This window comes from Notechis scutatus, chromosome 6, assembly GCF_049901735.1.
Source record: "Notechis scutatus isolate UNSWTSFEM ecotype Mainland chromosome 6, rNotScu1.2, whole genome shotgun sequence".
Taxonomy (NCBI): Eukaryota; Metazoa; Chordata; class Lepidosauria; order Squamata; family Elapidae; genus Notechis; species Notechis scutatus.
The window spans coordinates 60,847,695-60,873,176 of NC_142014.1; the positions used below are offsets into that span (position 1 = coordinate 60,847,695).

Genomic DNA, 25,482 nt, shown 5'->3' on the forward strand with positions numbered 1-25,482 from the left:
CACATTGCACCACAGACTGTCCAGGAGTTGGGGGATGCTTTAGTCCAGGTGTGGGAGGAGATCCCTCAGGAGACCATCAGCCACCTCATCAGTAGCATGCCCAGGCGTTGTAGGGAGGTCATACAGGCACATGGAGGCCACACACACTACTGAGCCTCATTTTGACTTGTTTTAAGGACATTACATCAAAGTTGGATCAGCCTGTAGTGTTTTTTTCCACTTTAATTTTGAGTGTAACTTCAAATCCAGACCTCCATGGGTTGCTAACTTTGATTCCATTGATAATTTTTGTGTGATTTTGTTGTCAACACATTCAACTATGTAATTAACAAAGTATTTAATGAGAATATTTCATTCATTCAGATCTAGGATGTCTTATTTTTGTGTTCCCTTTATTTTTTTGAGCAGTGTATATTTATTGATTGTATATTTCTGACACAAGGGAAGCTCAAGGTTAGATTAACATAATATTCCAGAGGCACATATTGCTCTGATTCTAATTGTTGAGCAGTCTAAATTGGTACATATGCAATTTATCCAGATATCACTGTTAATGAAAGTGCTTAAACCAATAACATTAAAATAATCATAACGGCACTCTATAATAGTTAATAAAACATTTCTAACACTTGAAATATATATGTGGATGACTAATAGAAAATCAGAAGAGTTGAACCTGTGACACATTGCAGGCTAGAATCAGTATTGCAAATTAATTCTGCTCACAGTCTTAAATTCGATCTTGGCCATCTCAAGGTTGACTCAGTCCTTCCAAAGTTGGTAAAATGAGAACCTAGATTGTTGGGGGCAATAAAATGACTGTAAACCGCTTAGAGGGCTGTAAAGCACTATGAAGTGGTATATAAGTCTAAGTGCTATTGCTATCTGTATTTTTGTCTCAGATTTTCAGTACCAATTAATTCATTATTTTTATTATCTTGCACTTTTTTTTTCAAAACTAGTTTGTAGAATTAACACAATACAATGAAATTACCCTCTGATCTATTGGTGCCAAACCCGGACTGCCTTCCAGTTTTCTTTTTTCTTCAGAAACATGGTTTGAGATACCACAATCATATTCTACTTCAGGTTTAGCCAAATCACGGCAGAATGTACAAATCCATTCACCACTGGGGGGGGAAAAATGAAGAAAGAAGATTGACATAAGCTTCCCATTTTTGCATTCTGAATGTTTGCAAGCTTTAATACAATGAAGCCAATGATGGAGAAATTACTTTGTTCAATTTTGAGTTTCTCCGTCAATCAGATAGAGAATCCCCAACCACTGAGATGGTAGGTATTAAAATAGTTATCCTTAAAGTCAATACAATTACTTTTGAATTGAATCTTCTCAAATGAAACTGAAAGTCACAAAAAGTCAGACTGACCTGTTTCCTAAATGGTTACTTCATGGCTTTGATAGTGTTTTATGGGAAAGAATAAGACAGAAAACTAGAATGTTCTTACTATGCCACTCTCCACTTGCACCCCCCCCTCCTCCTCCCAAGACTACAATAATCCATATCTTTTCTGCAATGGTCCTCTGTATATAGTTTTCTCTTCTCAAAGCAGGAGAAAGAGAGCTATCTAGATAGCAGAAAAAGCTGGTAAGGGCCATTCCCAACTAGCTTTAACAAAACTATTTTCTTAGTAACCCTTAGAAAACAAAGTATTGGTTATCAGTGGGTATTACAATTGTTGCCCTTATATCACATTTCTATACCATCCAACACACTTGCTCGCCCACACCTGTTGAAAGAAAGCACCCAAAACAATACCATGGATATCTTTGGGATTTGATTTACAGCTCTTAATGATTAACAGCATTATAGGGAAAGTACAGATCCAACAGAAATATAACTACCTACTTAAAGTCTGTTATTTAGCTGTATAATATCTGAAGTTGGAAAAAATATTGACAGTTGATTTTTTAAGCAGCATTCTGTAACAAAAAACAAAGCCACTACTCTAGATTTGTTTGCTATACTTTAAAATTGGAACAAATACAGATGTTGCATCCTGGTGCATTTATCAGCCTAGAAGATAAATATGAACAGGAGCTAAATATTGGAAAACATTCCACAGTGGTATCTTGCTTTATACATCCAGACGAAACCTGACACTGCCGATTCCAGCTTAGCTTTAAAATCAGATGCAATCATTTAAATAATGTTTAAGTTCATGCCATAAAAGAGCATGACTTTAGACTTTACCTTGGAAAATTCCTGAGTGTAGGAACATGACATGAAAGGTGGAACACTTTGGGACACTTATCACAACACAAAAGTTCTCCTCCATTCTGACATACTGCACACCAATCCTCGTTAGGATCATCATCTTTTCTGCCATCTCCACCATGTGGAGATCCTATCCATGTTGCCTTGCCATTGGATGTCTGGTCACCTGTACTGTCTGGTGCTTCTGTTCTCAACACTGATGCTTCAGAGGAGAGGCTGCTATTCAGTAACACTGAGGAAAGAATGGCTCTTGGAAACCTGGACTGTAGACAAAAAATGTCTAATTTCATCAAAATGAAGTATCTTTTTTGCATACATATTAATATGTACATAGAGAATCATGCCTCTTTGACAAATTATACATATTATCTAGCCAGTTGATTCAGCTGAATATATCCTTATCAAGAGTATATTATATCAAAGATTTTTTTAAAAAGCCACCAAGATTATTAAATATTTTTCATCATAGCCTTATATAAAATGCTTCTGTGGAAAGGAAACAGCTCCCCTTCCACATAATCTTCCTGCCTCAATCAGGACCAAAGTTTTAAAAACAAATTTGTTTTTAAACAAATTGAAAATGCAATGGGAAACACAAATGTAATTGGGTGAATATTCTGTCCTGTCTGATCTAAACCTTAAGAACTTTTTGCTAAAATAAGGAAAAAGCTGCTTTCCTCAAAGAGATTTCAATGAACAAATGCTAACATCACAACTGAACAGGGTGTTTGTCTACAAAGCAGCAGTGGCTAAATGCACTTTCTTGGAATTTCTAGAGGGCATGCTTTTCTGTATTTTTGAGGAATAAAGCAAGGTTTTGCTATATAAAGGCCTTGCAATGAAAGGCTCATCATATCTGCCTCTGATGACTTTTGGGCCTTTTGGCCATAAATAAAATTAACTGATTGATACTGTGCTCTCCAAATAACCGTCATTCTTTATTCAATTAACTGGCTGCCTTCTTTATTCCTGAATTGGAAATGAACCTGGTAAGATTTCTTTAGCAGAAATATTGTAACTCAACTAATTTATAATTTGTTAGTGCCCTTTTGTATTTAAGACTATTTTTCATAATTGTGATTACATTTTGATTACGGGATTCTTCATCTGTTTCTTGCTTCACTATGACAACTGGGAAATCATAGTTCTCACTTGGTACACCAGACTCTTGTTTTATTCTGATAGGCTCTAACATGACCACAGGGACTCTCTGGGTTGAATCTGCACCTGATGGTTTGCCAGAAGAAGTAGAGCTATAAATGAAATATACAGAAAAAAAGAAAAGATACACTAGATTATTAAAACAGGTTTTGCAGGTTTTTAATCAGAGCACAATAATGCTGCTTTCAGAAATTATTGCTTGCATAAGGTGGGAAAAATCAATCTGTGCCCTAATTGTTCATGGTTCAATCTTGATAACACAAAACCTGATTAATGTAGTAGTCTGGGTGAAATTGTGTATTTTCAAAAACATTAGTTTTTGCATACATTTCAACTACACTGAATACATTTCAACTACAAAATTAAAATGGGTGTATTATCATACAAAATGATAAAAGGATAATAATTTCCTTAATTGTCTATATGTATTTTTTCTTCATCTAGGTAAAATATTTTCTTTTTTAAAGCCTAATTTTTAAATATTTAAAATCTAACCTTTCCAAAGAGTCATCATCTAAGCTCTTTTTAATTAACAATACTTCTCTTGTTTTTTGTAGAATCAATATAACATTTATCTTCATATCATATGTCTCCTTTGCAGAAATTATGTTTTGTGTATTTTTAACTTGTATACTTATCCCTATCAGCTTAATATATATTGCTGGCTACTGATGGATGTTCCTGTTTCTTGGTCATATTGGTTCAGGAATTCTTAAAAATATAGTCCCACACCCCAATCTTTAGGGAAGATTGTGCTAATCCACATAACTTTTTTTTTACCAGAATCCGTATTTACTAACATGGTCTGCTTACCTGCTTCGACTTCCTACACTAGAGGCACTGGGTGAACGCATTGGAGGATGGACACCAGAGACAGTAACCAACCCTAAATCATCAGGGGGGAAATCGTCAGGTTAGAAAGAAATCCTTCCATAATACCTATGAATATTTGAAAAACATATTAAACTGCATTTTAAATATTAGTAAATTATCTATTCTTTATTATTATTTACTTAAAACTGAGAAACAAACGCAAATATCCATTCTTCAGCATTTCAAAAAACAAAAACTTCAAGTGGCCAAGATGAAGGATTGTTTCATTTTTTTCAAAAGCTTTTATTTTTCTTTTCATGCTCTAGCTGCTAATTTAAAAAAAAAATTATAATCAGCATTGCCTTCCTCATTGCCATAATCCTCCCCATTTTAGTTGTGGTTTTCTACTTAAGCTAAGAATCTCTACCTTATATATGCATTTAATTCTATATACAGTTAAAATTCTTTATCTTCTCTTTTATTATTACTATATTGTATTTTTTTTAAAAGGAGCTGTACAAATCTTTCTATATAACTTTTTCTTTCACTATAGTATATTTTCAAAAGCGTTATTTCTGCACTAGATATATTCTTTCCATGTGATTATGTATTTTCACTAATGTTCTCCTTCCCAATGCTTTGGATCTTGTTTGTGTCTAACAGTGTAATAATTTTAAAATGATAATAGCTGTCATACCAGAAAGTCCTGGAGATGGAACTGAAGAGTTAGGAGACTGTACAGTTTTGCGTGAAGATTGTTTGGTTTGGATGTGCTCTGGAAATGCCTCTCTCTTCCCAATACTTTCCAATGGAACACTTCCTGAACATTCAATCTTAATACAATGAGAGACAGTAAGGATTTTAGATAGGAAAACATTATCTCACTACTTTTCAAGAAAAAGGAATTACAGTTTCCTTTAATAAGAAGCCTTGTGTTGAAAGTTAGGGGTGTTTGGGACAGAAGACTTACAGGAAATAGAAAGTTAAAGGCTATATAGATGCAAGCTCTTAATTGGCTGGAAAAGTCATTAAGAACATAAACACATTGGAAATTAATCACTAATATAACTGAAAAGGATTAGAATCGTGATGCCGAACCTATAGCACGCGTGCCACAGGTGGCACGCAGCACCATTTGTGCAGGCACACGAGCCCCAACCAAACTTACCTGCACTGCGCATGCACGCACCTCCCAGCTTATTTTTGGCCCGTTTGAAGCCATTTTGCCCTCCCAAAAATACCAGAAGTGCCGAAACGGGCCCGTTTTTTGGCCTCCAAAGGCTGCAGAGGCTCCCCTCGAGCCTCTGGGAGGGCGAAAACAGCCTCAAATGGGCCAAAAATCAGTGGGAGGCACGCACATGCACAGTGCAAGTAAGGGGGTGGGGTGTGTGTTGCGGGCACATGCACAAGGTGCATTGCATTGTGGGTGCCGGGATGCACGCACTTTCAGCACACCACAACAAAAAGGTTTACCATCACTGGATCAGAATATTAAAAAGACATTTCTAGAATGTGCTGTAAAAAGAAGCCACTACTTTATGTACTAGCTCTACTTTAATCCCAAACCATATGGCATAACTCCACCAAGTTTTGTATTAGAATAAAGCAGCATGCTGGAATAATAAACCTTTTTAAAAAGACAAAAAATATAGCCTTATCTCACATCTGGTAAAGAAGGCAAGGTACAGAAACCACTCATTGTTGAATTAAGTTCAATCATAGATGGAGCAAAAGTCTTCCCATTGTTTCCAGCAACACTATGAGTAGTGGGACTGGACGGAGTTGAAGTTGTACTGCTAGCACTCGATGAAGTAGCCAAAACTTGACCGCTGTGGATCTGCCACTAGAAAAAGGGAGAGGAGGAAATAATTTATTTCCTAATTCATGTACAGAGATATTAAAACTGCACGGAACATTGTGGATAAGGATTAATAGAACTCTGCTTAATTATTATTAAAGTTGGTAAGAGTATCTCTGAAATAAAATGCAACAATTATTCCAAATAAGCAATATACAAGCAAGCCAATAAAACCAAAAATGTGCCTCCTTTCCAATAATATAACTATTGAGCTGACTAATTTATCATTTTCTAGATAGCAAAACAGATTTGATAACATATTTTAACTAGTATAAATATCACATGGGGAATGTACCTGTTTAATGGCTTGCTGTGCCAAAATTGCAATCTGTAGTGGAGATGGCTTTACAGATGCATGTGGTATGCTTTGATTTTGAGGAAACCTCACTGGCTGAGCCAGAGGAACTGGTCCTATGGATTTGAAACTGTGATTCTGATAGTTTACCAAACGTGGAGGTGGCTGCTGCAAAGACAAAAGCAACATTCTTAGCTAACAGGTAATTAGTTACAAAACACATTTTCCTAAATGTTGGGGAAAGAAATTATAAAAGATAAGTCATTTTGGAGGTGGTATTCATTCCCAACATAAAGCAGTGCAGCCTGAAAAATGAAGAGTTTCACAATCTGTTTAAAGGGGAAAAGATATACAGGAGCCTAAAAAAAGGAGCAGCTTAAATGTATTAATATTTTAGGAACTTTAGAGGGGCCAGGGGCTCTGTTGAGGTAATTCCCCGTTAGGAGAATGAGTGCACACAGGGAGACGTAGAGAGTGGTGAAGAATAACACGCAACCAGCACAGATATACTGTATAGTAAAATGTAGGTTTTTACTTTCAGTAAACGGTTAAGCAAAGTTCAACAAGCAGTCCAAGTCATTCACAGTTAAACCAGTCAGTTTTCAGTCCAGGAATAATCCAAATATCAAAGTCCAGTATCAAAAACAGTTCAGTAAAAGACTCACATCAAATCCAAAAATAACTATGATCAGCAACAGTCAATAGGGAAATGCAGGAATGGCAACAATCTCCAGAACAGGACAGAACAACCCAGGTTTCTGGCTCCATCTTATAGCCGTTTGAGGAACCACACCCAATTACAATTTTAGCATTCCCTTAAAGAGACAGTATTAAAATGTCTATCCTGGTTTATATATTTTCCAACCCAACTGTTAGGTGACTAACAGGCTCCTTGAATAAGAAAAAAATAATTCTGGCAGTTATACAGTGTGGCAAAATGTGTAATAATGTTTTTGATGCCTCCTTGCAAACTTTACCTTTTTCCCTTGAATAAAGTAGAAATAGCTAAATGTTTTCTACTCTGGACTTGCCCTAACTTACCTGAGGAGGCGGAGGAGGTGGTAGTGGTGGTGGTGGAGTCTGGTGCACGGGCCCTGTAATTCTAGCTTCTGGGAGCCCCACAGGACCTGGCCTCCGCTGTGCCTGTTGCCTCTGAGCAAGCACTTGTTGCTGCATGTGCTGAAGTCGAAGTTGAGCTAAACTGATCTGCGTTGGGAACTTGGATAGTTGATTTGAAGGTAAGCCACTTTGTGGCTGTATGTTTGGTTCCGTCACAGGGCTTTTAGGCATATGTGGTGGGATTTCACTATCTTCAATTACCAAAGAACCTGAATAAAGATAATTATATTTATAAAGTTACAATTTTACTACAGAAAATATCACAATAATAGCTATTCGTTCTCGCATCAGTCATTGACAGCCCTCTATGTTAAACACCATTTGTTAATCTGAAACTACTTTGTTAGAACATGATTTAATTGCCTGAAACAATATAAATGCATTAAGGTATTGGCCAGGCATCTACAAACTGCCAGGTACCGGTAGTCCTTAACTGACAACAGTTAAGGTAGTCCTTAACTGACAACACTGTCTGAAGTTACAACAGCACTGAAATAAGTGACTATGTCCACTTTTCACACTTACAACCACTGTAGCATCCCTATGGTCACTGATCAAAACTCAGATGATTGGCAATGACTCATATTTATGAGGATTGCACTGTCCTGGGGTCATGTGATCACCTTCTGTGACTTTCTGAACAGCGAAAGTTGATGGGGAAGCCAGATCACTTAATGACCAGGTTATTGGTAATTTAATAGCAGTACTTCACTTAAAAACTGTGGCAAGAAAATCATAAAATGTTGGCAAAATTCATTTAACAACTGTCCCACTTAGCAACAGAAATTTTGAACTCTGTTGCAGTCATAAGTGGAAGGCTACCTGTATATATTTTATAAACATCCAATTAATATGGCACTCTATTAAATTATCTATTTCCCTATAACATCACTTCAATTGACAAAGTTGTACTCTTTGGGATACATAGTTGTAAGTCAAGAATCCCCAATCCCCAGGCTGTGGCCCACTACCAGGCCTTGAGCCTTTCGGAACCGGGCTGGGCAAGCATGTGCATCCCCACTGGCGTGAGTAGTGGGTGTATATGCCCGCTCTCATGCAAATGGAGTTGCATGTGTGTGTGCTTGTCCACTGCACATGCGGAACCATCCCCCTGCCAGTCCACAAAGCCGAAAAGTTTGGGGAACTCTGTTGTAAATAACTGATGCACTAAACTATGATGATGTGCATAGCTGGAAAACCTGTAGCCAACTGAGACATTGTAACACCTACAAATAGAGCAAAACAATATGAGTGTACCAGAACACACACAAAGAATGCACGCTGCCACATACAATTTTATCTTCATATCAGATTTCCCAGGGTAGCAATAGAATGGAGGGCAAACCAAAATGAAAAGTGTGTATCATTACTCAAGAGATGGTATCTTGAGTTCAATAAAATGTGTACTTATTTCAAAAAGTATTTAAAATAAATCAAATACAATTATTTAATGTGATAAACACATCAAGTAATATCAAGTTTCTATTAACAAAAACAAATGGAATTCATCATACCTAAGTTGAAAATATTTTGGGCCCAGAAACTAGGATCACAGTGAAATTGAATGGTAGTATTAGATACTGGTAAGGCATCACACCTTGCCCTAAGGAGGTATCGTAATCGGTATATAATCTAGAAAAAGAATAAGATTATATTAATATTAAACTATCTCTGAATCACAGAACATTACACATGGCTCATAACTGGTGACATATGGGCAATAGCCTACTGGTCACTATACATTAAATGATCTAGTAATTTTCATGGGACCATCTATTGACACTCAAGGAATATGAAATTTGGAATGTTAACAGGAATATAAGGTAAAGAGCCTGAATTAATGAATGAAAAAAAAGTTATTTTGTTAAATTTGTAGACACACTCTGATTTCCAATAATTCTATTGGGCATTTTTGAGAAAGATTTTAAGAGAAAGATGTAACCAATCTGAATAAATGATCTGATTTTATGCAGTGCAACTGAAGAATACAGAGAGGGAAATGAAAGTTTAGGTTTAAAATTATGAATGATTAATAAAGAGAAAAGCTGGGTCACCTAGATTATTCTTGAATGCATCAGTTCCTATTTTCATGCACACTACAATAATCAGATTACATATTTGAACTGTTGCATGATAGTTATAGTGAATACTATATTCCAATGAATTGTGATCATGAAAGTATCAGGAATGTGTTTTGGGGGGAAAAGTAAACAACATTCCAAATGAATGTGATGCAGGAAAAATCATTCTGTTAAAAGACACAAATGGATGAGTGAGAAGGCAAGTGTAGAAGACTAATTTGGAAAATCAAGAATGACAATGGTGGTTGTTTGGGCAAATAATTGCTCTGAAACAGGCCTGTTTACTTTAAAAATGTCATTTAAGCATAGATCATGGTGCTCAAAGCTCTATTGGATCAGAGCAGCATATAAACCCAAATAAATTAAAACAAGTGCATACATGGCAACACTAAATGGATCTAAAAGTGCACCTAAATTGATTATTTATGATAATATAGTGAACTAAAAGCTCTGAGTGTGGGACAGGCCCATATGCCAGTTTCAAGAAAGGATGTTGAGGAACAATTAGATATAATGGAAGAAAGGAGTGAAACGAAAGTAATGAGGGAACTGGAGTGAAAGTAGAACTATAGAAAGAAAAAGTAGGAATCATGTAAGAAAATAATTAGAAGACAATATAATCTCCTAGCAGAATGAATGAAAGAAGACTTAAAAGATAATATAGGACAGTATTTTCAAACTTGGCAACTTCAAGATGCATGGATCTCAGGACTCAGAATTCTCATGTCAGCACAAAGAAAAAATAAAAAGAACATTATTTGAAGTGATTAAAAATCAAGGTTCTGAAAAGTTAAAAGGAAGATAAAATCGGATTATTTGATCAAGGTTAAAGTAGGTATGTTATCATCTTTGGTAAGCCTTAATAGATTTTTGCTGACTAGGGCTTTAAGGATTGGTTTATGGGTAGAGGTGAGATACAGGATGAAGAGATCATCTGTTGTATTTTAAGGTAGTGACAAATTACTAACATTTTTATACTTGTGATGAAGGGGAAAGTTGTTTATTTCAAGTAAAACTGCTATCAATATCTCCCTTGAATGTTTTCTTCATTATGCTAAATATACCTAATTTCCTTAGCTGATTGTATGATTTAGTCTCGAGACCCCTTATCATCTTTGTTGCTTTTCTCTGCACTCTCTAGGGCCTCAGCATCTTTTTTGAATCATGGTAATCAGACTGGAAACAGTATTCCAAGTATGTCTCACCAGTGCAGTATAAATTGGCACTTCCCATGATATTGATGCTATCCGTCTGTTGATGCAGCCTAGAACTGCATTGAGCTTTTTGGAAGCCACAGCACATTGGTGACTCATACTTAAGCACTGATCCACCAGGACACCTAGATCCCTCTCAGTTACTAAGACTGAGCCAGGTGCCCCCTATTTTATACCTATGTGTTTTTTTCTTTCCTAAGTGTAGGATCTTACTTTTCTCACCATTTAACCTCATCTTATTGGATAGGGCTCAATGCTCACACGAGAAACTGGGACTGTGTTAGAGGGCTGGCGCTGCTAATGCCCCGCCCTCCACCCCACTCCCTGCTGATACCCAGACACCTGTTGCTCCACCCTCTGGCAGAGAGTTGCTAAGTTTGGGAATGACTTGTAAACTTTTCTGCTGCTTTCCTATTGACGTTATTTGTGAGAAGTCAGCAAGGAAGGTAGTGACCATGGCTCTCCCAAATGCCTGGATAATTAATTACCTGATCACAAGTTTCTGTGATGGCTGAAACTTCAGGGAACAGTTGTACATCCATTTTTTCAGCACTGCCACAATTTTGAATGATTATTGAACAAATGGATGTAAGCCAAGGACCATCTTTATATCAGTTATGTAAACATTTGAAAGGAGAGACTGGCACAATAGGAATATCCCTCAGCTTTCCCCAGGTGTCTTCCTCTGTGAACGCATATACAGTTTCTACACTGGTATTTTGCTACACAGAAAACTGCAGAAAACCAAAGCAAATCTGCAAATTTTCCAGTGAATATAATTGTGATGTTACAGAAACAACTATGGTAATAGCAACTTTTTAAAAAGATTCCTTTTTTAATGGACCAGAAATTAAGAGTGAAAATGGGTAGAAAATCTAACTTTGCTTCACATGAGAAAAGAGAGCATTTGTGCAAAGAACATCAGTATACCTCTCAATAGAAACATACAAAATTGGGCATACTTTGACTTAAAAAGTAGTCGTGGTATTTGTTATGCACTTCATAAACAGAAAATAAAATTACAATACAATTTATAAGGGAGGTAAATAAAAATGTAAAATGGGTTCTCTGACTTCTATAAAATTGTTCAAAAAATATTTAATTACATTGTGTACTATTTAGTTACATTGTGTAATTTATTCTCTGCTAGTCCTGGTATTAACTAAATCCATCCTGTTGATCAGGATTCTGATAACTGATGATTGGTTTAAAGATTCTAATGTTGAAATGAAAGAAATAAAATTCAGGTCTTAGCAGGGCCTTCAGAGTTATGAAGACCTCAATAAAGTAATCATAACCTTACATCTGAACATATGATCATAACCACAAGATGTGTGCACAAGTACTTTTGTAACTTCTGTACCTTATTTCTTGTAAGAAATGTTTCAGTTATGTAACTAAGAAGCCTATATATGCTTGCTTGAAATTGCATTCAGGGTTCTTCCAGTCTTATGGGAGAACCATCTTTGTTCAGCACTGTATGTGACTTAGAGTACCTAGCCTCTGCCTCTTTGTTCACACCAAGCCACACCTGCTCCCTGCTTGACACATTACAACTACTATAATACCCTTGTCCTCTTCACAGATTTTTAGTTTTTCATTATTCTTTTCCACTGCCTCAAAAGTTAGCTGTTATTAATAAACAGGAAATCCAAACAAAGCCTGATTTCATCTGAGGATATCAAGAATAGAAGAAAATGATCCTCCTCAACACAATGATAGTAATATGAACACTTTTTCTGATGAGAACAATTTCACAAAGTCCACAAAGTCAAAAATTTCAAATAGTTTTTTTCTATACATTTCTCCAGAATAGCATTTTCTTCAAACTTCAATGCTTCTAATGTAAGTTATACTTAAGGCAGAATCTAGAATCTTAAAAATATGAGCTTCCATTATAAATTATCTTGTCCATACTGCTGCAAATGTATCTCTGAAAAGAAGAGCTGGAAAAATCTGAAAAACCATGTAGACTGCAAATTCGATCTAATGATTTATCCATACCAAGCGTTTGCTGTACATTAAGGCTGTGCTGCTCCCACTGGAGACAGCCCATTTAGAAAAGTTCATAACATGTTCCAGTTGTTTAGAAAGTCCTGACACTTCTTGCTGCTGTTGTAGAAGCTTTGCCCGGTGTTCCTTAGCTAGACACTGCAATGAAGAAAGACAAGGTCATGATCATTTCTGCAGATCAAACCACTAAGTCACTACTCTACTTTTGTGTGTATCACATTCCATCTCTTCAAGAGAGTAGACCAGAGTCAGCTTGAACATTTTATCATTAATATTGAAAACCTTTACTATATTAATACTTAGGCAATCTTTGATTCAAAGACTATTTCCATTTTGCTTTGTATTAAAACAAATAAAAACTTATTTGAACAAAAATGCTGGGATATCATAAAGACTACCCAGTTTTATTTTAAGTTTTTATAGATAACATTTCATTTATCAGAGGAAAAATGTAAGATATTACACTTAGTCCTCGATTTATGACCATTTATTCAGAGACCATTTAAAATTACAATGGCATGGAACGAATTATGGTTATGACCACGCTCGAAATTTCAGCTGCCTGTGATCTCATGACTATGATCTGGATTCTTGGCAACTGGCTCACATTTATCACTGACTGTAACACCACATGATCAGAGGATCACTGCTTGTGATCTTCCGAACTGGCTTCCCTAGAAAGTCAATGGGGAGGAGACTAGCAGAGAAGATTGCAAATCCCTAATATTAAGTCTCACCTACCAATTCTGAAATCTTCCAAAATGAATTATTTTTTTATTTTTAAGTATTTTAATAAAATATGATATACCCAGATTTTTTTAGTCGTACATAATATAAACATCACGTACTTTGCACTAAAGACCACTTTAATAGTGGCCCTTGGGAGAATAAAACCTACCTCAAGCTGATGCAGCAGAGCTTTTCCCTTTTTGTTTATTTCTACCATCAATGTGAAAATAGCAACTTTAACATCTTGTTCTACCAGTTTTTGATTCCGATTCACTTCATGGATTCTATAAAACGTAGAAAGACTATTTAGTATAACAGTATCACTGATCACAATTTGTGATGTTGCCGATGTTTAGATCTTGATATTGTGCAGCAGCATATAATTAAGATTAAATCTTCAAGCTTAATTTCTGATGACTTCTGCATATATTTAATTTTCTTGGCAACAATATGGAAGTACTTTACCACTGCCTCCTTTAAAATATCTTTTTCAATTTTCCAATGTAGTCTGTCTTTCCCATCTAATTATTAACCAGTTCGAATCCTGATTACCTTTCAAAATCAACCAAGGTTGCTCAAATGCTACCTCCCTATACATAATTTGTACATTTCAAAACAAATACAACACAAGTTATATGCAGCACAATGTTCTTGTTTTTGTCATTTTTCTTGATGTCAAGACTATGTTTAACAAGAGACCAAAGTGCAATATGTACGTACTGTACATATCTGGGATGTCATGGCAGTGTGGTTTGTTCAACATAGGAATTTAAATAAAACATAGGTATTTAAATCTTTCTATCTGTATGCGTGTATGTATATGCACACCCAAATACACAACTGGGGTGTGTTTGCATTTATAAATATATAAACCAAACATAGATTTTATAATTGCTAAAAGGCATTCTAACATTAGTTTATTTCTTTAAGTTTCAAAAAAACACTGAAAGACTCTGGAGTTATTAAAGCAGCTAATAACTGTCAAAACCTAGTGCATGTAGCCCTGGCATCTTAGCTCTTTCATTATTCTCAGATTCTTTTTAAAATACTATGGTAATAGGTGCAGAAACAGGTTCACAGAGAATGTGGACTCATACCATTGTTTTGCTTAGGAAAATGTAATACTATATTACATTTTCTATATACTATTATATATATATTAAATTTTCTATATACTATTATATAAATACTATATATAATATTTAATACTATATTAAAATAATATATGCAAAAGCTACTGCACCTACTTACTGTGACATAATAGACCCCCATCTCCATCATGCCTGATTAAAATTATTACCCAAGAGTGCTGTGCAGTTAGCTGACTTTTATAACTAGAAGGAAAAATGGAAGGTATCTAATAGATATTCAGGGAAATGTTTCAAAATAAACCAAAGAGGAATAGGAGAGTAAATTTTATCACTGATGGGTTACAAGAGTAGAATGAAAAGCAATGCCTCCAGGGGTATAAGTCACCAACAGTATTGACATGCTAGAAGCTCTGATGCATTATTTAGCATCATTCACTTTAATTGGCATTAAGGTGCTCCTAGAAAAGGTGATGTTACTATGCTTATGAAATGGAAGTCTGCAGTGAGGGTACTTTAAGCAGCACATCATGATTGAATTTTTGACTGTTGAATGAGTCTTTTCATTTGAAATTCACCACCAAACCAGGCTGTTTATGGTGATGACTATTGATGGGAGCACTGACCAAAAAATGTAAAGATGGTGAATCAAGAAGAGATGATTTGTGCCATGAAAAGTAGACGACTTGTGACAGCCACGGCTGAGCTTCACACAAGAAATGTTGATTAACTGATTAAGGAAAATTGGTAGATCACTTGAAAGGAACTTGCTGCTAAGCTTGCCATTTCATAGGAACATTATTTATGTTCTTCTCTTCAATATCAGAAGGATTGTACAAGATGCTCCTCACATGCTTATGGCAGAAATGAAACATTCAAGAATTGAAATTTGTTGGCAATTATTGCCATACTGTAAGAATGAAATTGAGAAATTTCTTCATAGAATAGGGTAGATTATTATGACCCAGAAATGAAGCATCAGTCTACAAACATCATCACTAAGTTTCACCTGTGGAAGAAAAATTCAAAAACTAGGCTTTGGCAGGAAAACTCATGATTATAGTTTTTTAGGATGCAGATGGTGTTATTCACATTGTCTACTGGAACCAGACATCACTATGAACTCAGAGTACTATAATTGATACTCAAAACTTTGAAACAATGATTAAGCAGAGTTCAGAAGCAGAAGAATGAAATTTCTCTGTAACATGACCACAGTAGGCTTCACATCACAAGCCACCCGAGGCAATTGCGAACTTGGATCAGATTGTCTTACCCTGTCTGCCATACACTCCAGACTTGGTGCCATCTGACTTCTACCTTTTCCCAAAAATAGTTTGTGGGCATCTATTTGACTCAAATGAAGATTTGGAAAGGACTGTCAGGACCTGGTTAAAGAGACAAAGTGTGGAGTTCTTTCATGATGGCTTTAAGAAGTTTGTCCATTGTTGGGAGAAGTGTGTAGTAAATGGTGGAGGTTGTGTGAAGAAGTAAATATAGGCAAAGAGCTCATTTCCTGGAATATTTTCATGTTTAATTTATTAGAATACCACTATTAAACTAAAATTATGGAGATAAAGGCATTACTTTTCATTCAACCCTCAGTTTTCTTTTTTTTAAATATCTGGGCAGGCTTATAACACAACAGTTCCTCTCCTCCATAATCTCTTCTTGATTATAATATTAATCAAACCATGCAAACTCCAAGTTATCCCTTCTGCCAAAAATTATTACATTTTAGGTAGCATGATTTAGGGTAGGAATTCTGTTTTTTCTTTCACTGTGTCCATTGCATTCATCTTGCTTATAAATAATCTGCAGATATTTACTTAGCCACTGTAGGAAAAGATTTATGCTTTGTTCTGATTAACAGCCATTTTTATATTATTAAAACATACTTAGGAATAATTACATTCAAAGTCTTCCAAGTTCAAAGTTATCTTACTCTGATTCTCTTTTATGCATTTTCATGTGCATATATTAAACTCATTATTCTACATGTCAAATTTAGAGGGGTAAAAACTAAATGAATCTAATTAGTAGGAATAAAACTTCATTTCAAACATGAAAAAGAAGCTAATTGAGATATTAAAATAATGTTTAATATTGCAAAATAAAACTCAATACCTATTTTGAATCTGCTCCCCTGTATATTTTATATACTTGCTTTTTTCCATCAGTTTTGTAATAAGAGTGTCAATTATTACTTTTTGATTCTGAAAGGCTTCTTCTATAAACTGGTATCTGCAAAGTAGAAAAGAAAAAAGAAGTATGTACTATGTTTACATTAGGTGTCTTTTAAAAATACATAGTCCAAAACTGAATAGAGGAAAAAAAGAAAAAAATCAAAAGATATAAATATAATCATGATAACCTCTATAAATCATGTCAAATTATACATTAACTCCAAAGCAAACCAGATTAAAAAAAAAAAAAACTGGCTAGCCTGTATCTTGCAACTCATACTTTTCTAATAGACTCTTATTAGCTCTTTCTCCAACTTTGCCTTTTTTCTTGTCAGATATATTCATTTTAATACCTGTGTTCTTTGTGCTCCAGCAACTGACAATCCCGACATGTCAATTTGTCACAAGTTTCACAATAGAGTTTCAATTGCTCCTTTTTGTGGTAAGGGCAGAACACGGGTCTTTGATTGGTTACACCAACAGCTTCTGTTAAAAAAGAAAAAGGGGAAAAAGTCTGATGGATAGGAATTAACTGTTATAGACCTGGACTAAAACTGAAAGTTAACTCAACTAATACAATTTTGCCCCTTTTACAGTCTAGAAGCAAGGCAATGTTCCTTTTCTGTGGTAATATATTTTATTAATCATTTTATCATTTTCTGTAAGGCCTTTGTATAACTAGCAGTAAGTCTAGGAAGATGTGGGCATTCTTGGTGGGGGTAGGAGTATCTTTGCTCAGAGTGCCTCATTCTGTTTTGATTCTGCCAGTTTATAAGGAATAGGAAAATGGGTGAAAGTTCAAGGTACACAGTTGTGCTTTCTCATGGGACTTTCCAAACTTTCCCATGAGACTTTCTGTGGCTGTATGATCTCATCCTAGCAAGGTAACATCTGGGACTTTCCAAGATTGTGTGTTCTCATGCTGGTGAAGTAATCTCCTGTTGAGGTCATTGTTTTCTGAATATGCAGACTGTATTTTGCTTGTGTTTTTTTTTTTTTTTTTTCTCCCCCTATCTTTGAATAAATAAAAAAGGAGGGAATGTGGTAATATATTTTATTAATCATTTTATCATTTTCTGTAAGGCCTTTGTATAACTAGCAGTAAGTCTAGGAAGATGTGGGCATTCTTGGTGGGGGTAGGAGTATCTTTGCTCAGAGTGCCTCATTCTGTTTTGATTCTGCCAGTTTAGAAGGAATAGGAAAATGGGTGAAAGTTCAAGGTACACAGTTGTGCTTTCTCATGGGACTTTCCAAACTTTCCCATGAGACTTTCTGTGGCTGTATGATCTCATCCTAGCAAGGTAACATCTGGGACTTTCCAAGATTGTGTGTTCTCATGCTGGTGAAGTAATCTCCTGTTGAGGTCATTGTTTTCTGAATATGCAGACTGTATTTTGCTTGTGTTTTTTCTCAATAAATACTGCTACCTGAGTTCTCTCAGGGTTGGCATTTTCTCAGAGACAGTTGTTCCCTGAGTCTCATTTCAAGTGTCAATCCACCATACTTTTCTTTTGTTCTCAATATTGTCTCTCATATACATTTTAATCATACTTGCTTTACTGTTTCAAAATATTTGGAAAATTATTTAATGGGTTCTCTGAAATGAACTTTAAGTACGTTACATTCCTGAAAAGATGCAAAAGTTTGTTTCCACAGAGACAATGCCTACAAAATATTTCTATCTTCTGAGCTTATAAATATTTAATATTGAATAAATATATATATTCTCCTTTAAAATGTTATGGTTTTTTCATTGTTTAGCTTTTTTGTGCACCACCTGGAGTCCCACTGAGTTGGGCAATTTTACAAAAGGATAAAAAAATAAAATATTTATTTCATACACATTTTTCAGATCACAAAATCTGAAAAAACATTAGAAATTAGAAATTCTAATTTCTCAAAACAGGAAAAAAAAGTATACATAAACATTATTTTCTCATTGTCTCTTAATCCATTACATCAACATTGCTATCTAGTAAAATTTTAAACAGGCTGAACAGAAATACAAAATGATGATTCCCCCCCCCCCGCCTCCCATGATTGGACTAATCCATTCCCACCAATTTAATCCATGCTGACATTGCAAGATCACTACCACCTAGTGCAGTCCTCAATCTGACTATCTCCATTCTGGCCATTTCCAACATTGGTTGTAGCCTCAAGAAGAAATTACCCGAGATAATATATTTGTCAGATTCTTGGTATACACTCAGCCTAGTCTTCTTGAACAAAATGCATTAAATGAGTTCATGAGAAGGTTACAGACACTTCAGTAATGGAACCACTTTCACTGTTGTGGTAATATAATCTATTGATCATTTTATCATTTTCTGTAAGGCCTTTGAAATACTAGCAATAGGTCTAGGGATATAGGCATTCTTGGTGGGGTAGGAGTACCTTTGCTCATGAGTGTCTCATCCTGTTTTGATCTGCAAGTTTAGAAGGAACAGGAAAATAGGTAAAAGTTCAAGATACACAGTTGTGCTTTCTCATGGGACTTTCCAAACTTTCCCATGAGACTTTCCGTGGCTGTATGATCTCATCCTAGTAAGGTAACATCTGGGACTTTCCAAGATTGTGTGTTCTCATGCTGGTGAAGTAATCTCCTGTTGAGGTCATTGTTTTCTGAATATGCATACTGTATTTTTGCTTGTGTTTTTCTCAATAAATACTGCTACCTGAGTTCACTCAGGGCTGGCATTTTCTCAGACATTTCCCTGTGTCTCATTTCGAATGTCAGTCCACCATAACTGTAAAGCCCAATTTATCTTACAATTCGTTAGGGTAAAATTTTTATATATCCTAGGTGTTATATGACATATAGCGGGGGGAAATGTTACTTAATAACCATATGAAAGAGAGCAATAAAATTCATACCAATTAATGTTATGCACTAGCATCTGAATTCTGTAACAGCTGCAGATTATTAAGAATGGATATTTTATTGTGATATTGTTGATCTATTTATAAGGTAGGAACTACGCAGAGCACACAAGAATCATTTCCTGATCACTGGAAATCAAATGCAGGAAGTTAGGCTTTCAGACTTTTAACAAAAACATACTCTCTAGCAAGGTTTTTGCTTTAAAAAAATTAAGCTAAGGATCTTAGTTAGGCATGCTGAATTTCATGCTTAGCAACATATTAACTGAATGTCATCACAGACAGCCCTGTCCATTTGAAGACGGTTAATCACAAAGCAAGAATAAGAGGAATTTCCTAACCTTTTCAAGGCATAATTTAATATTTAGTCTTATGGCAGCAGTCTCACACTTACAATAGAGTCTAAAACCAAAGTTCTTGGCTGATCCTCATCATGAACTGACTGATTTTACAAGACCAGAAATTATTGAGTGGAAATCCACAAAATTTTGAAAATAAATCTAGGAAATAGCAGCATTTTCAATTCACCAATCAAATGTACTGTCTTGTTATGTTTGATAAAATGAAACTCTGTTAACAAGATAGAAGTATTTCAAAGAATACAACCATACTACTAGATCTAGATATAATCTTTGGTAGTAAAACCTAATCATGGAAAGAGTAGTTATGCTATGCACTTTTGCAAAAATGTTTCAAAACATTAAGAAAAGCTTTACTGTGTCAGGCCACCTAACTGAACTTCCTTTTCAAATTGGTTCAGCAGATAGATGTATCTTGGAAAAACACAAACAAGATGCAACAACAATATATCTACATGAAAAGATTACAATATGAGTTTAAGGTTCTAGAATTTAAGGTTAAGAATCTAAGGATTATTGGAAAGATAAATGTATGGCTCCTTTCACTAATGGATGAAGACCTGATTGTAAAAGCTGCCTATGAGAGTATTGCTTATAATTTTCTATGGATAAATATCATGGAATATGGAATTCATTTATACACAATACAAAGTAACTATCATCAAATAAGATAATTATATAAATGTATTAGAAGTACATGACTAATAATTGCATTAGATATCTATATATAGATTATATATAAAATTGTAACTATTTTCAACTAAAACGATAGATTATACTTTTTTCTTTTTGTTGCATTTTTTCACCTTTTTTTAAAAAAAAATGTGTTTTCTCTTTTCATTGACAATGCATGTATTTCTATTTCTGTGGTTTTTTCTGTTTTTCTGTCATTAGCAATAACATAATAAATAAGGAATCTAAGAACAATTTCTAGAAAAAAAGTAAAAATAAATAACTTTCCTTACATTCAGGCAAAGTTTACCAAGACCTACTCAAACTAATCCTGGAGTTTTCTTGTCCCCATTAAACATATGAAGGTATCAGCTACAATTAGAGAAATGCCAAAAGCCAATTCCATAAAAGAGCAAGGTCAGACAAAAATAGTAGATTAACTAAAGGTGCATTAATGTGAATTTCAAACATCCTGAGGTCAAAATATGTTCCTGAAAAAAACTCATTTTGAATTCAAACTAGCTGTTCCAATCTCATCAGAAGTGTCCAGACACTGATCTATTCTTTATTGAAATGTATTCCTCTCCTTCGTTTGAAAATAAATATGCTAAAACTAAAACCAGTTTGGCCTAGTGATTAAGGCACCAGGTTAGAAAGCAGAAGATGGTCAAGTTCAAATCTTGCCTTAGCCATGAAAGCCAGCTGAGTGACTTTGAGCCAGTCACTCTCTCAGAGCAATCCATCTTACAGGATTTTTGTTGCGGAGAGACTAGGAGGAGGAAGTTTTGCTGGGTATGTTCACTCCCTTAAGTTATTTGTAAAAATAATAAAGGCAGGATATAATCAAACAAAAACAACAACAAAAACTAGTTCTTCCAAGCAAGTTAATCTTCAAACTAATCCTAAGCTGGCAAGATAACTTAATAAAACCAAAGCATACATACAGGTACAAATATCTTACATAACACTGAACAGATACATGGATCTTTACCTGGAGAAACCTCTTCTTTCTGTCTAACTGTATGGTCTTTTGTGAATTTCACTCTTTGATGAGCCCGTATACACGTCTTGCATAACCACTCTACACATTCCACACAAAAGCCATTGGCTTCTGCATTGTCTTCACAGCTTGTACAAACCTGAAAAATCAGAAGCAAAATATATTTTGAAACAAATGATTTTTAGTGACATTGAGACTATTATGAGAAATCAAAATATAGGAAGTTTTTGAGCAACCAGGTCCGGAAGTACTGTGCAAAAGTGTTAGGCAATTGTGCAGTAATGCTGTAAATTAAGAATCCTTTCAGAAATAGAAGTGTTAATTGTTTATTTTTATCAATTAACAAAATGGAAAGTAAATGAACAGAAGAGAAATCCAAATCAAATCAGTATTTGGTGTAATCACACAGTTGTTCCCTGAGTCTCATTTCAAGTGTCAATCCACCATAATCACTCTTTATCTTCAAAACAGTGTCAATTCTTTTAGGTACACTTGCACACAATTTTTGAAGGAACTCATTTTTGAAGGGAGGGAGGGAGAATTTTTAAAATTGGCTCTATCACCCCCACCCAGTCAGACTCAATCTTCTCTTTTAATAGTTGCTATGAAGTGAGACACAAGCAGATTTCAATCAGCAAACTTCAATGATAACATAAAAATCTCTACACAGTTACCAAATTTGTAGATTTGATCTTGATGATTAATGCAGAATTCAGATGGAAAGAGTATGAAATATTGTATTGTGCTGATCTAAGAACATTTTAAGATTGTGTAAACAATTAACTCTTGGTAAATCCAAGATAGATTGATACCTTATTTTGACTAGAATTGCACTTCAATAAAGATTTTATTGATTCTTGGGGTAATATAGTTTTCCACTTGTGATAATTCAAAGTTACAGTAGACTCCCGTAAATGGTACTTATAGTCTAGTTCCAAATTTCCAACAACTGCACCCCATGGTTATATGACATATTTTGGGTTCACATTTAAGCTGTTTGCAGCATCCCATGATCATGATTTCCATTTTTACCAAAACCCATTATTTATTTCTAGTTATCGACAAAAGTATCCCACAAACAACGGATTCACTTAATGTCCACACATTCTCTTTATGAACACCATGTTCAGTTAATGACTGTTGCAAAAAAGAATTAGGTCAGTTACATAAGTGACCCACTTTACTATTCTTATGACTTACAACCATAATGGCAGGCTCCATTATGGTAATAAATGGAAGATTATTTGTATATATAAAATCTCATCTCTTCTGGTAACATGAAAGATCTACACAATAATGGTACTGGAATTAGTTTCAGTCTTCCATGTCATGAAGTAAATTTTAAACACATGTTCCATCTTCACTGGAAAGAAAGGAGTTTCTGAAAACATCCTCCATAAATTCACTCAGATTTGATTAATTTGGGAGGTTTTCAATACCAATCACACATAGCTTTTTCTTCCATGTTTGGACTCTTAAGTAATTGATTTATGCAAAATATTATGAGTGGTTTGAGTTATGGTCTTATGGTTTTGTAATTAATCTTCGTATCTAGCCAATTTTTCTTGCATCTGTTTTAAATCACTCTTTAGCTCAGCCAGATATTGTTGGATCAGCTTCAAGACTTATAATTTAACTAGGATCTTTTAGTAACAGAATCCTCCTCTGCCATTTTTCCCAGCACAGCAAATAGTGACGCAGTTAGAATTAAGCTAGCTATGACCCATTTGGATCTAGCTGCCATGCTGATAGTTCATTAAAAACAAAATTACATATATATTTTTTAATTACCCGATGATCCACAGAATCAGAAAATGCAGGACCTTGAAAACCCTCTAATCAGCAAAAAAGCAAGATATGAGCCAACAAAGTCATCCCAAACTAGATATCAGTGGAGCACTAGTTAATAACTAACAATAACTAATTAACTAGTTAACTAATTAGTTAATAATTAACACCTGCTCATGGCTTTTTGCAGGTTGTTCTAAAGTGATTGCTGACTCCCAAATTTAGGAGCCCTGGTGGCACAGTGTTTAGAATGCAATATTACAGGCTAACTCTGCTCACTGTTAGGCATCCAAAATTGTCCATGGTAATCAATCACTCCGAGACAAGTATAATCTCCAACTGATTTATTTGGAACAGCTCTGGTACTTCTATTCAATTTCCAAACTGAAAATCATTTTCAGCGTGTTTCACAAAATCCACCTTCTCTCCTCCCACTTCTTACACTTCATTTATCACGAGAACCAATTAACTGCAGTTGGAATTTTTTAATGCAACGAAATAACCTTGAACTTTTCAACTCCTCCACCCCCTTTGCATTCGTTATAACAATCTTGGCAGCTGAATCTCAGAGTGACACTCACAGCCAGTTCAGCATGACCCGCTCAAGGTTGACTGAGCCTTCCATCCTTCAGAGGTTGGTAAAATGAGGACCTAGATTGTTGGGCATGTGTCAACTTTTTTCAACTTTCAATTTCTAAACATTAGGGGTGCTCAAAAGTTGTGACATGCCTCGGGGATTGTAAAAATATTTTTGTTAGTTTAATATAATTTAGATGTGCTTGGTAAGTAGCTACATAAATAGCATAACTTTTTAACATTGTTTAATTTGTTGAGGACAATATTTTTACATTTATAAACTGCCCAGAGAGTGCTGTAAAGCATTATGGAGCCATATATAAGTCTAAGTGCTACTGCTATTTATTCATTACATGTATGCCTTACTTCTTTTTCAGTTTAAAACTGCCTCTATTTGCACATTTATTGAACTGCAAGACTTGACATAGAAGTACTTGACATAGAAGTATTCTATTCTTGGAAGATTAACTGCAAGTTCATGAGATAGAATTCTATTTCCAAGTATAATTTGACATTTCTTTTGCAGCACTTGCTAAACAAATGCTGTGGCCTTAAATGCAAACCTATTCTTCTGAATGAGCATTTTTTGCTGGAAACTGGTAAGAAACATCATAAATCACACTCATGACCATGAAGCATTGCAACAGATTACAGTGACCTGTTTTCAGGATTGGTGATTTTTTCTCTCTAATTTTCTAATTAAAATGATTTAAATTTGGTTTTTAGGAGAAGAAATTAAAATGTCGTCCAGAGAGCTGAGTCAATTTCTGGGAGGTCCCTAGCAACAGGGAGAGTGTCTTCAAAGACTTGACAGACTCAGTCCAATCAGCAAGAAGTGACTGATTACCCAATCCTGAATGCTATCTCCACCACAATGGAGAATAAGGTTATACGACTCTATGTGCGTCTTTGTGTGTAGGTGGCATATTTTACAACCAGAATTTCCAATGGTGAATAAGCACTGTAAGCAGATAAAAACAACTGGTAAAGTTCATTCTATATTAACACCAAGGTTTTGCTATTGAGAAATTTACTACTTTTACTGTTTACTGTAAAAGTCACTTTTATCAATGATTCAGCTTACTCTAAGTACTAAAATATATGAAACATTCTAAATATTTTATAGCATATAAACCTGTGATGGCGAACCTATGGCACATGTGCCACAAGTGGCATGTACCGCTCTATATGCGGGCACACGAGCCCCAGCCAAACTTACCTGCACTGCGCATGCGTGCATCTCCCAGCTGATTTTTGGCCTGTTTGTGGCCGTTTTTGCCCTCCCGGAGGCTCGACGGAAGCCTCTGCAGCCTCAGGAGGCTGAAAAACAGGAAATACCGGAACAGGTCCGTTTTCAGCCTCCTGAGACTTCCCTCAACCCTCCAGGACCCCCCAGAACCCCTGGGCTCC

At 35.2% G+C, this 25,482-nt stretch overlaps 1 protein-coding gene across 1 annotated transcript in view; it reads right to left on the reverse strand.

Moving 5' to 3' along the window:
• Positions 1-25,482, reverse strand: part of TRIM24 (tripartite motif containing 24) — a 67,686-nt gene that overhangs the window by 16,632 nt on the left and 25,572 nt on the right. The window contains exons 3-16 of the mRNA XM_087968486.1: positions 21,700-21,847; positions 17,148-17,280; positions 16,736-16,852; positions 13,690-13,804; positions 12,783-12,929; positions 8,998-9,115; positions 7,406-7,692; positions 6,365-6,532; positions 5,875-6,054; positions 4,909-5,044; positions 4,212-4,284; positions 3,322-3,490; positions 2,214-2,500; positions 995-1,130 (exon numbers count right to left, since the gene is read on the reverse strand). Coding sequence (XP_087824612.1) covers positions 995-1,130; positions 2,214-2,500; positions 3,322-3,490; positions 4,212-4,284; positions 4,909-5,044; positions 5,875-6,054; positions 6,365-6,532; positions 7,406-7,692; positions 8,998-9,115; positions 12,783-12,929; positions 13,690-13,804; positions 16,736-16,852; positions 17,148-17,280; positions 21,700-21,847 — 2,214 coding nt within the window. The remainder of the gene's footprint in view (positions 1-994; positions 1,131-2,213; positions 2,501-3,321; positions 3,491-4,211; positions 4,285-4,908; positions 5,045-5,874; positions 6,055-6,364; positions 6,533-7,405; positions 7,693-8,997; positions 9,116-12,782; positions 12,930-13,689; positions 13,805-16,735; positions 16,853-17,147; positions 17,281-21,699; positions 21,848-25,482) is intronic.